The sequence below is a fragment of the Symphodus melops genome (genome assembly GCF_947650265.1).
Source record: "Symphodus melops genome assembly, chromosome: 7".
NCBI lineage: Eukaryota > Metazoa > Chordata > Actinopteri > Labriformes > Labridae > Symphodus > Symphodus melops.
The window spans coordinates 22,557,812-22,571,231 of record NC_136697.1 but is presented as its reverse complement, the minus strand read 5'-3'; the positions used below and the strand labels follow the sequence as shown (position 1 = coordinate 22,571,231).

General features: G+C 42.9%; 1 protein-coding gene across 9 annotated transcripts in view; it reads left to right on the top strand.

Moving 5' to 3' along the window:
- epb41l3b (erythrocyte membrane protein band 4.1-like 3b) overlaps positions 1–13,420 on the top strand; it is a 48,343-nt gene that overhangs the window by 12,439 nt on the left and 22,484 nt on the right. For 8 of the 9 annotated variants that reach the window (XM_079349085.1, XM_079349086.1, XM_079349084.1 and 5 more), the window contains exons 2-3: positions 5,975–6,138; positions 9,261–9,404. In XM_079349085.1, coding sequence (XP_079205211.1) covers positions 5,986–6,138; positions 9,261–9,404 — 297 coding nt within the window. In that variant the 5' untranslated portion in view covers positions 5,975–5,985. The remainder of the gene's footprint in view (positions 1–5,974; positions 6,139–9,260; positions 9,405–13,420) is intronic. The other variant, XM_079349087.1, reaches the window with a different exon arrangement.

Genomic DNA, 13,420 nt, shown 5'->3' with positions numbered 1-13,420 from the left:
TAATGAGTTTTGGATTTATAATCTTATTTTTTGTACACAAAAAAACAGTCCATTAACTTTGACTCTTGGAATTTGAGATAATTAGTTGCTGCTTTGTTTCATTATTATACATCCCTGTGGCCCGACACTCAATATACAGAGTGAGATATAGAATTCTCCAATGAGAACACAAAGTCAAAAATAATTATTAAGACAAGTATGGACAGGTTTCAGCTGACGGCAACAGCCTGAAAGCTCATTTTTACCGCTTTGCTCTTTTAAGAACATAAATTGCTAATTAAGTCACATCTGATTTACCGCTTACCTTTAGCTAATCTCATAAAATGCTTAATCCCTACTGGTCAGTGTCAGCCGCTCAAAAACATGTTAATAGCTCTCCATCAAGGCAAGCTACCAAGATTTCTTTCTAATCTCGTCCAACAAAAGGGGGCTTTACCTTGATCAAAATAAATCTGTACGACTGGATTAAGACTTGCTCACTGCAGCAGGAAGATATTTCAGAAACTGTTTCCCCCGGCAGACACAGTGGTGAGGTATGTGCCCGGCTTTAGAAGAAAACCAACCCCTGGCCTTAAGTGACTGCAAACCAACAAAGACGAACTAATCGGCATGTGTGATGAAGTGCACAGTCAAGTTGAGATAACAATAACTGAGCCGGTCTGGCGGTTGTCTCCCTGAATGGCTTTCCTTACTGCTGGAGACAGTAGGGCTAAGAATGTAAACGCAGCAACGTTGACGGGATTTATGGCCTCTTCAGCAGAAAAGGCTTTCAGCTCAGAGTCACCTTCACATGACCAGCCTATACCTTCCCCATTTTCTGCTATGAGATATGGAGTGTCTCAGCTAATTTGGTTTCCATAAAAAGAAATGTAGAAAGGCAGTCGTGTTTTTCGTTTTCTTTTTTACGAGACTGCCTGAGAGTCTCTTAAAACAACATCAACATTCAGCTGTGAATAATATATTTCCTTATATTCAGTTTCACAGAGATGGTTTATTTTATCCACACAAGTTGAGAATCAATGAGAGTGGATGGAATAACATAGGAGCTCAAACTGAAGCCTCAGAAATGACCACAACGAGAAAATAGAACCTTTTACAGTGATTACAACAAAAAACTTAAAAAACTGGCAACTGAGTTTATATAAAATGATGTCCTTATACCATCAGAGTCGACTATATAGAGAAGAAATTCAACACAATGATGTCACAAAGGGCCAAATTGTTTTTCCGGGTCACTGATGTAAATGTTTTTTTCGCTTGATGGGAACATTTAGTCGCAGGTGGTGTTTATGTTTACCGTCTTGTTGAGCCTCTGAATGAAAGATTAGTTGTCCGAACTGTTTGTACATTAGGCTTATGTTGCACCAAAGCTGGAGAATGTTCTGGCTGAACTCGCTGAGGTAGAAAACAGATCTTGGCTGTTTTGAATGTCTTGAATTATGAAGGTTAGAATACCTGGGACCGTGCGAGCGGTGATATGTTGCTGAAGAGAAATGTGCATGTCTAATAATAAAGTCAGCTTTCTGTTAACTTTTCTATTATCGGTTTATAAGGTGTGCAAGCTGGGTCAGTCGCTTTTGAAAAAGATTCAGAGTTACAATAAGTTCCCCGTGTTGCAGCGAGTATTGACCCTGTAAACGACTTAAACAGGGAGAAATCTATCCACTATCCTAAAACAAAACACAGTCTGGTGATATGTATCACAGTGTAGGAAAGAAGTAGCAACAAATGTTTGCATTGGAAGAGCTGGGACTGTGAAATCACTGCTGCCTTTGGGAGACAGATTACCTTCTGACCTCTGTTATTGTAACAGTACGACATAACACCAGTGGTTGCCATTAATAGTTCCACATTTTGCATGCTGAGCTAAATCTAATGTTGCATCTCTGACATGTCCTGGCAGTAAAGGGAATTCATCAAGCTCCTCAAATCTGATGTAAAAATGATTTAAAAAAAAAAAGGGGAACCAATGGTGACATTCTGCCTCATTCATGATTTAAACTGGTCAGTAATTCGGTGTGATGTTTGCGTGTCAGGACAGATGAAAGCACTTCAGGGATCAGTGACCTCGCAGCAGAGTTGTCTCAGTTTAGTGGCCGGACTGGCTACATGCTATCCTGTTACAGTTGTTACATTTGTGTGTGACAGCTGTCAGCCCTGCAGCTATGAAGAGGGGTGGCATCAAACATGTACGGCAGCCCAGCTCGGGATGGGCCCTGACGTGTCAAAATACTCCAGCTATTCCCTTAAATGTAACCTCCAGAATCCTCCCGGGGGGGGGGGGGGGGGGGGGGGGGGGCAAGGGTTGCAGGGATGGGCCCAGCTGTGGTGTTCTCTGGCTAATGGCACTCAGGAGAGGATGAGGGGCCGCCATCTGTGCCCTGTGTGTGTGTGTGTGTGTGAGTCCATGTGCAGAGGCCACTTTCCAACAGTGTGCATTACCAACACAAATGGACCTTTAAATGGAGGTTTGCTTGCACAGAGCAGCACACAGCATTTAGTGTCAGTGATCACTTATGTAATGTAGATGCATACAGTACTGATAAGCCTCAGCTTGTCTCTTACTAAGGACATGAAAATCCTCTGCTCGCCCGTACGCTGGATGTGTGTTTGGTCCTCGGCAGATTGTTTGACGTGCTGCACGTTAGTTTGACAGACGTCGAGGAAAAAAAGTAATAACATACAAGTATTTATGACGTAATTACTCTTTGGAGCAAGGTGTCTCGAGGCCGACAAATGGATGGATGATTTCTGCTGCTTCCCTTGAAGAAGACGCATCTCAGAGAATAACAGATTTTACCATCGAAGCACAAGTGGAAATGATTTGTGCTTCCTTTCAGAGTGTAGCCGAGTGAAACCGTTTTAATGCGCTCCTCTTGAAGATGCATTTGAAGTCATCTTCAAAACTTCCTGATCTGTGTTCGGCATAGACTTCAGAGGAGGTCTCTTTGTTTTTTGTAATTGTTTTTTTTTTTTCCTTTCTCCCTTTTATTCATCATGGCTTTGACTTTTCATGCACAGCCACTGAGTTATCTGTGTTGTGTGGAGCTCACTATTCATGTCAAACCTTTAATCTCTTCTCGTAAGGTCCACATTTATCTCTTCTAATAATGCATTCAGAAGGACTCGCATTAGGGTGAGTTGTCTGAAATGCTATTAAACCCACCCCTTAATGTTTTCACGTTCGCTCATGAATGCTGTGCAACATCCACAATAAGGCATAATTGTTTGTTTTTTTATAGTCAAAGAGAATTGAAAGTTTTCCTTTATGTTCAGCTGTAACTCAAAGTGATAGTATCTATTGGTGCAGTCATCAGCCCCTCCTGTACACGAGCGTTAAAGCCAGGCCTCTAGATGAGTTGTGAATTCAGCTTTGTGAATGCATAATGTATGTGCCAGTCCATGCTAAAGGCCACACACACAAGGCTACTGTGTGGCCTGTTGTGTAGCCCTGTGAAGAGTGCCTGTCACCACTGACTGAACGTATTCTTCCTCCATTTCTATGGTGCTAAGATGTTCCTTTCCTCCTTTCCTCCCCTCTGACCGTAGTTCCTGTTTGGTAGCAGGGGGTTAAGACGAGCAAAGGTTGACTGGGCGGCCAATCACCTGTCAGCAGATCAGTGCGCCGCTCCTCAACACGTAACACGAGAGTTTTTCACGGCGTTCTACTTGAACTTTCTTTCTTGTTTTTTTATTTATTTATTTTTTTTTAGAAGTAGTCAGAAGAGATGTTCTTTAAAGAATTGACGTGTTGAATTCTGAACTTCTTTCATTGTTCACATTTCTGCGGTTCAGGCTGGTAATCTACAGTTACGTGACGTGAACAACTTGTTTATACAGAAGCACCTGATGTTGAAGCTTAGAAAGCGTTTGATCAGCAATGTCGCGTTCACTGACCCCTGATGATCCAGACTGCTGCAAAAGCAAATGCAGAAATAACACGAGACTCCCAAGCGTTTTGACTCTTCTCCAAATCCAGATTCACTGCCGCTCTAAGTCGGTCTGATCCCCTCAAACACGAGAAGAAGACGGCGCATCGAGGTAGATTTTTGAAATACCAAAGAAAATGAAAAACCAAAACAAATCTAAACAAGACATACGGCTTGTCATAACCAGCATGGAGTGTAATTGGAGACAATGACAAATTCGTTTCAGCTCAGCATCAAGTATTTTGCAGTGACAGTTTGAAGGCAAACAAAGCAACACAGAAGCATGATAAGGACTCTGACTCCAGCTGTTACTAATCCAGCTTTGTGCCTGCCACTTCCAAGTTTAGTGGAGAAAAAGTTTCTGATTTCAAATTACAAAAAAACATCTTGACTCCTGTGTGGCTTTCAAAATAATGTTATTTTTTTGCTTTTCACTGGTTATTTTTTTGAGCTGTGGTTTTCCACCGTGGCTCGTGCTGTTTTTCATTCAAAATGTCAGAAGTTTCGGGGATAACCTTGGCCCAATGTGCCTTTTGTTGGTCCTCATTCGGCTGTCCCCAGCCAAGACCGAAGTCAGAGATCCTCCCCTGAATCCTCCCTCCACCGAGTAAACACAGACCTATAAATAGAGCTCAGGGGGACGCGGGCTAAACGGAGAATGACAGGCATCCATAGTACAACCCCCCCAGCCTCTGAGCAGCAGAGGTTGTGTTGTTGGTCCTGCACACTCGTCAGGGCCTGTGGGTCCTGTAAGAACAGGCGGCCCCCGGTGTGATCCGTCCTATCTGTCGTCTCCTTTTTTGCCACACTGGCCATTGGACATTTCCTTTCATTACACACTTTCAGGCCCTTGGGATTGCATCTGCTGTTGCTGGTATGCTGCTATTCACAGAGGGAGAAGGTCATGCTATGAAAGAAGTGAACCCGCGCAGTTCAGATGCTTTGGATAGTTGTGTGTAAAAACTCTGCAGAGAGACAGTGAGGCCATGAGGAAGGTTGTGCAATACACAGGGAAACTGTATTATTCTTGTATATTTTTACCCTATGTAGTGTTTTCATACAAAAATCACAATAATTGGCATCTCTATTTTGCTTTTTGACACTGAATACTCTGTTGTTAGGGATGGATCTTTGATTTCCAAGAAGAAGAAAAACAAACATAAACAGAATTGAAGGATTTGATATTTATAATGGAATCAACCTGAACACCTAAAATGTTGTAGAGTTTGCCATTTTTACACAAATCAAACATCGTCGACTTTTTCCCAGCATGAGCAAAGTGCAGATGACAGATAGTCACGTCGAAGAGAAAGCAAAGGACAAGTTTGTAACAAAGACTTGTAACCGCATTGATAAAGAACAATGAACTCACCCACCTCAGGTTGCCTCACGCTTTCTAGTGACAGAGTAAAGTCTGAAATAAAACAAAGGTGATCAGGATTAAAAAATGGTTTCACAGGGCAATAACAAGTATCTGAATGAAGCATGAATGTTTTATTCCACATTCATTGTGTTGTCATTTTGATATGTTCAGCATACATGGGAGCTAAATGCCTGTCTTCTCATGCTCACTTAAAAACATAGACCCATATTAAAAACGTTTATAAAGATAACATCTTCGGGTATTAGACTCACTCATTTCTCTCTCAGTACAAACGAAACTGGAGTCTGTCTCAGGCTGATCGTTCATACACACCAGGAAAGAAGGTTTGGAACTTGTTTATGTGAGAAGATAAAAATGTTGGATTTATTGTAGAAATGACGACTGTCAGGGCACCAACAGTCTCAGCACTTTCCTTCATCAGCTGCTGACACTTGTGGGATTATTAAGAACAGAACTTGAGTGCACGAAAGCCACTTAGCATTTATCCCCCCCCCCCTTTTTTTTTTTTTTTTTATCCCTGCAGTCAAACAATATCCACATCCCTGCATTCACATTAGAGAGGCGCTTATCATTACACAGAGCTGAAAGCGACACTAGATCAATTCATAACAAAGTCAGCTGACTCATCTACTTTTCCTTTTTTTGTTTCCTCCCACTCCAGCGTGATTTACCATGACGACTGAAACAGGCGCCGACTCGGAGGCCAGGCAGAACAAGGAGACGGAGAAGGGGAAAGCGAAGGCAGCCGAACCGACCTCGCCTAAGAGCCAGACGGAACAGCTTCCTGCCGCTGCCGGACACAGCACCCCGGCCAGGAAAGAACAGGTCAGCCTCTTCACACCCACCACAGTCAGCCATCGTTTTTTTTCTCTGAACATACGAGAGGATCCAGCCCAGCTGTCACCGAGAGCTTCAATCCAGTTCAGATCCCTCAACTTCTCAGATACGTCTAAATGATTTGACCTTGCTCTACTTGACGACACTTTAGTCCTTCACTTGAGGTTACGCCACCTATCTCCTTCGATAAGGCTTGGAAACGAGAAAAACATGAAACGCCATTCATCCCACTGGCGAATGAATTGTGCCTTTGTGTGGAAGAAAATGGAAATGAACAGAGAAAAATACTGACGACATGACCTCAGTGCTCTCAATGTGGTGGTTACGGCCCCACTTCAAATGCAATCCATTAATCAGTCCGGGCTTTTATGTTGGAATTGTGGTAAAACACAGATTTGGAAACCCTGAACAAAGTTTGTGTGTTTTCCTCGCGTGCATTACGTCAGCCGATCACACTAATTAACATAACTTTACACAGCTGTGGGAAGACTGAGTAAACCGAGCTACTGAAGGAAACCTCATGGTGCGGCGGTGTGCGTCCCTGGTGTAGAGTGGTTAAAGGAACACAGATTACAACTTCAGAACTGATTGTTTGCCGTTTGTCCACCTCTAATGCTGCTGGAGTGCAGCGCTGTCTGAGAGCTGTGGCTTGCAAACCGTGCTTCTTATGGTCTTATCATCTCCAGAACAAAAGGTGTGTAGAAGTCTTACTGTGTTTTTAAAGAGCAGAAGACCTTCAGTCCAGTGTCTCTTTGAACTCCGTCTCTGTAAGGCAGAGGAGTGTAGCCCGCAGCTCCTTTTCTATCTGAGACGGTCCAAATGTTATCTGAACACTAAGTGCTTCTCTGCAGACTTCGGCCCCACCGACCTTCGGGGCTCGCCTTCTAATCGACGTACAGATTGGATTTCCAGCACATCCCAACTGCAGCTGGAGACTTCCTCAGACTGAAGCACAGTCTGGCCCTAGATGTCTTGTTCGAGGAAGAACGGTGTGACTGGCTGTACACGCAGACACTTCTCAGTCCCTTATATGAGTTCACAAGAAGAAATTGGTGCAAGCCACGAAACTGTTTAATCACAACAAATAACTTACACTGTGTATCGTAGTAAAAGAATTATAAGATGAAAAAGGTCATTAGTCAGCTCCACCCTGGGTTAGGTCTTAAAGTGTCAGTGTTTTCCATTGGAAACCATTAAAGGCAACAGGCCAGTGTCTGGACAGCCAGCTCCAGACATGCAGAATAAATCTGTTTGGTTTTTTTGCCCTCTCATGATCTGCCACGTGACCGAGCATGAAACTGCAGTTTGAGCATGCTGATGCTCACAACCTCACTGACCCAGCGGTGTGGCTTTTATCATGCTGTGGAAAAATGACGCGTTTCATGAAGAGGAGAAATAGAGCATGAGTTTGCATCAGAGCGGCCCGTAATGAGAGAGAGAGAGCTGATGGATGGATGCATTATGTCCTCACCAATGTCACAATAAATCTCAATAAGAATAAGATCTTTTAATGTTATTTTCGAAAGATGACGCACACACTGGTGGTGATTGAAGATAGTGAACATCAGGGAAAGATACTCAAATGGCCACTTTTTACCTGAGGAGAATATTGTCTTTAGATGATCTTTTGCATGTTCGTGCTGTTTTTATTTTCTGGATTAAACTCAATCTCAAACTCAATCAGACATTTCTGGAAAGCATTATCTATACAAACCTCTTTCTGTTTGACCGCTCTCACTTCTCCTTGACTCACAGATCGAGAAAACTGACATTATACGTTTGAATTTTTTGATTGAATCATTAACAGCTTAACGCTGTCTGAAACCTCATCGCATGTAGCCTGTTAAACAGTTCATCATATTATTTCATAACAAAATAGACGGCCATAGAAAATGCTGCTGTATTAGTCATGAGCCAGAACGCACATGCTGGGCTTCCACTTGACATAAATATGACATTTTAAGTCAACAGACTCGTAATTCTGACGGCACTTCATCCTTTATTCCACTAATCGCACACATTCCTAATCCATAAGCGTGTCCCTGAGAGCCGACCTCCAGGAAGCAGAGGGAAGGTGATGGCTGATGCTCTGCCATTGAAGGCTCTGTGTGAATCGGCAGGAACAAGGCTGAGAAAACTCCCAGCACTCTGACACAATGCTGTCTGTCTTTTCTGTGGCGCGCGCACACACACACACACACACACACACACACCACACACACACACACACACACACACACACACACACACACACACACACACACACACACGGCACACTAAGGCTGAGAGGTGTTTCTGCTGCTGCAGGATCAAAATACTGTATGAATGAAGTGGCCTGAAGTTACAGCTTTGACTGCTGTGGCTGAACACATCTGTCCTGTTTACAAGTTCATCCCTAAATGTTTGAAATCCATCGATTTTATATGCTTAAAGTTCTGAGCCCATCAAGTGAACATTTAACCACCATGTTCATGGTCGTTCTCTCAACGGGAAAGTATTTTTCCTGTGATGTTAATAGAATAATCTCAATGTGTCCACTTAGCAGACGGGTCTGCTTTATACAATTACAAATTAAAAAAACTGGAAAATCCACTTTGGTGAGTAAGAAGGAGAACTGTCCCGAAGCCAAAAGCCTCTTTTTCAGCATGAAGTCAGTTAGGAACAGCTTTGTTTTCAGCCAAGTGGAAAATTGGATTTTCTCTGTTTTAAGACAAAATGGCAGCACACCTCCAGCTCTTCTCAGTGGGACCCGATTACATTCACTCAGAGTCCCAGACCCTATTTTTAGCTTCGGGTTTTGTCATGTGGCAGAACTAGCGGTTTTGTCAAAAACGACCACATTAAGAAACTGACATAGAGGCCAGGCGGACGCAGTTGGGCGGGGAAATCGTGAGCAGAAGGTATTTTGTTTCTGTCTCGTGAACCCTTTGAACCTGCAAGGTTTCCAATATTGAGCAGAATGTTGTTTTGTTTTTTGTTTTTTAATTACATAGCAAGATAAATGCAGAGATGTCCCACTTGTGGAAAGGAGAGAGAAATGACAGCTCTTTCATCATAATGAGACAGCAGTTAGTCGATTTACTCATGTGACTTGTCTTTTCTTTTGGTAGGAGCAGCAGGAGGAGGACCAGCTGTCCCACAGGTCGTCCACGAGTCGTCTGTCCAGGTCTCCTTTGAGAGGAGTGAAGAAAGTGAAGATCATGCAGTGTAAAGTCACCCTGCTGGACGGCTCCGACTACACGCTCAACGTGGAGGTGAGAGGCTGCAGAGATTCTGTGTTAATGAAACGCTTCCTCTTTTGATGTCGATGTCGTGTGGGGCCTTTAAAAAAAAATAAAATAAAAATGGGCTTCTTGTGGTATTTCAAGATTGATGACAAAGATGAGTCCTAAATGTGTGATCATTTTGCTCCAATGACTGGCCATTTAACCCGACATTAATCTGAAGGAGTTGGTTCCCACATAGATCCCGACCACATCACTGAGCAGAGGGAACGTTTTCAATCAGAAATAATTGGTATAAAACCGCTTTGGAAAGTAGTTTGAATTAAACAGCTTTCTGAAGGATCATTTGGTCTTTTGCAGTAATGATGCATAGGATTGATGTTTCCATCAGTCTCGAACTACTCTACAGTAGCTCCATGCAGACATGGAGATGAGTAGTTAATAGAAATAAATACATGGCTATATGTAAAAAGAAAAAAAAAAGAAAAAAAGGGCTTCCAAAGAGTGAACTGAGGAGACCATGGAAGTGATCATTCTACCTAAGTATTCTTTAACTTTTCAAAAAGAGACATGGTCAGAAATGTTTGTAAAACTTCAGATTAATTTGGGTGGTTAGTGCGTGCGGCCCATGAACTGAGGCTGCAGTCCGTCTGACTCTATCCCCTGTGGTGGTATCTTTAAAATAAAGTCACAAAAAGACCTCAAAATAAATCTTTTGAACCATTGAATATGGACAAAAGTGTGTCACATAAAACGATGAACCACAAACCTATCACCTGGAGGCTGCCGCCTTCCTCTTTTTTTGGTCCTTTCTTTTTGATATTCTGCCTGTTGTATTAAACCAAACATAAGCTGTGCTATTTTCACCGCGTTTCTTCGAAGTAGGGATTTCACGGATCTCACCGCACATTTCCATTTTCTTTGTGTGAAATTGCCTTTGTACGTTTAGTCCTCCCTCGAAGCTTCTCCAACAAAGTGTTGAGAGAAGACAAATTCATCAAATCACGCTCCTTAAGTGTTACGTCGGTACATCAAAGCTCCTCCAGCATGCAGCAGAGAGCGCACAGAGGAGGGCGTGACGCTTCCCCCCCCCCCAGCAGCGTGGCTGTTATCATCGTGTGGAGAAATTGAAAATGAAAATGGGATGTTTTTGTGCAGAGAAGAGAAGTGGAGCGCGGGTTGGTTGTTAGTAATAATGAGCGGGAAGGAGAGAGGAGGGTAAAGGGTTCGATGGGTTCATTATTTTCTGGGCTGGACGACGAAGTGAAAGAGGGATTTTATTTTGTCTTGTTCTGCGTTTGGAGGGTTTGTCCCATATCTTAGCTTTTAAAGGAACAATCACTTGAATTATCTGTATTTTAAAGTTTCCAGTGTTCAGTAAATGAGCCCTTTCAGTGTGTCGCTGCAAGTCCCAGCAAACATCCATCCAGGAAAATGTGAGTGTCTGAGCTCTCCATCATAACGGCTGCTTTCTTTTTCCCCGATCATTAAAGATGCAGGAATAAATCCAAAGAGTGAACTCATTTGACTTTTCACTCCACATATTCTCCTCTTAACAACAGCGTGTTGTTTTTGCCTTTTTGTCCATGTATGAAGACTTGCATGTATTCTTAAGAATGTGTGAAGGCTGAACAGCGACTTTGAGACCTGCCTCCTCAAATCTTCCCTGAGCAGATTCCTCCACCCCGGGGGTTTGGAGGCGGGGGGGGGTTGGACGGGATTAGCTGACGAGGTCTGTGGAGGTGGGGAGGTGAGCGTGAAATGGGAGCATTTGTTGGAGAGAATCAGTGTCATTGAGTCTCTCTGTGTGTTGGTGTAATTACTCCCACTGTGGCCAAGGGCGGATTCTTGAGAACAATGATTTTGAAATGAGGGGCAGTATTGACTTCTTTTACCTCAAGACACATGCACAATGTGTTTTTTAAAAAGAACTGTTAGTCAGAGTCAAGAGCTCAGTGAGACGCACTTGTTCTCATGTACTGATATAACTCATTTATTCTCTGTTTACTCAAACGAACTCCTGAGCCCCTCCTGAAGTATTCATGGTGAGCCCAAACAGCCAGATTTGTCAGGCAGCCCTCTTGGTAAAACTCCTGTGAGGTCAGTGAGCCCATGCACACGCACACGTGCAGACTTCCCATCAGACAGGGCACGCTGTGAGGGACATGTGTGAACAAGAACTTGAAATATCAGGAGTGTTGTTTTTTTTTTTTAGATATTATTCTGTTAACAATATGAAATACAAGGCTAATCCTTTAGAAAGAAATCTGATCTTTATGAACATAAAATGAGTAGTTTGCTTTTGAGGGGCTCTTATTCTTTCAGTGTTCAGAAGCTGAAAGAACCCTCAAAGGAAATATTGATTATGTATCCTGCAGACAGTAGAAAGTTGCCCTGAAGTGGATGTCATCTATGCGAGCCCCTTTTTAAAGAATGATGATGCATCTCAGGAGGTTTAATCCTCCTTTGATTAGCTTGACTCATTCCAACTGTAAGTGAACGTTACACACTCCCAGTCTGTACAAGTTTATGGAGAAGAGTATTCAATCACATTGTCCCATCTGTTTGCGATGCTGTAATCCCCCTGTTCAACCCCACCTGCTGTCTGACCCCCTCACACCCTTATCAGAGGAGAAGTGTGTAAATCTGACCTGGGATTAGTGTGCATTAGATGATGTGTGAGTGGAGGAGCAGATAGAGTGAGCTTCCTTCAAACACGTCAGGTTTGCTACAAGCAAACACTCTCTGCCGTGAGCGTCTTACACACATGTAGTCCTGTGTCTGTTCTTCTATTTCAGCAGGCTCATCATGTCCCTAATAATTCAGGATTCGAACCTGAATGGACAGCAATAATGACCGGCCTTGGAGATCTGAAAGCCTCCTTTTATATCAAGGTTTAGAAAAACAACACAGATTGATTTTTTAAGACTTTGTAAGATCGTGATAGCCCCAAAAAAGGTAAACCTTTAAAAAGCTAACGTCCCTGTTTCTTGCTTGTTGCCGTCACGTCTGATGAACAGAATCAGAACCAGCTGAAGTGCTTTCTTGAAACTTAAATAAATCAGTGGTATGAAAGTGCTCGAGAAGCTTAAGGTGAAATACAGCAGACATAAGCTAGCTGCGCTCAGGCTGTTGGACACAGTGATGCGTTGTGAGCTCAGAGAATCCTTCAGATAATTCTCCTCCCTCCCTCCTCCCTCAATCCTATTTGAAACGGGTCCAGAATGTCAAGATTTGACTTTTTTTTTATCCCCCTGACCTTGTAGTTTTGCAGCTCTACTCCGTTTCCTCCCATGGGAAAAGAGTTTGTTCTAATCGTTTCTTATCGTTCTCTGTGGCACAGAGCGGCTGACGCTCCCGAGCTTCACTTCAGAGGCTGTTGTCTTTCTGTGGAGGGGAAAGAATTCCACATCTCTGGCATTGGTGTTAATACTCATAAAATGTCCCTTTAGTTTAAATCCAACTGTAAAGTAAAATACACGTGCTAAATGCTGTGTTTTCATTAGAAGCATGACACTTAACTCAGTAGATATACAGGCAGTTATGTCTGTGTTGATCTGCAGATAATCATGAGAATCATTCTCTCCACAACATTAGGAATTATTAGATATATGCTTTCACCGTCTCCGTTGGGAGGATGTCCTCGCTGTTTGTTTTTATCCCTTTGCAAAGTGACCCAGTACACTGATTGGACACAATCCTGTGTTGAAGTCAAGGACTGTGCTCTATGCAATATCTGAAGACGGCAAACCACAATGAAAAATCTCTTCATTTGTTCCCAAATAATGAGAATAATTGAGAGAGGGGTCTTCAGATTGAATCAGATGAAATTGAGCGGCGTGCTCTGAAAGGATTCTTTTCTTCTTCTTGTAGTTCCTGTGGATCTCTGAAGCCGCTGCAGCTGCTCCTGTTGTTTGTCTCCACAAGTTTAAGTTGACGTTTAGTCTCTAATTTGAGATCAGTGTTCCTTTGATTTCCTCCTGCTTTCACTCTTTTTAACCAGCCAGAGAAACAAACTTTAAGCCAGACCAATGAAATGCCTCTGT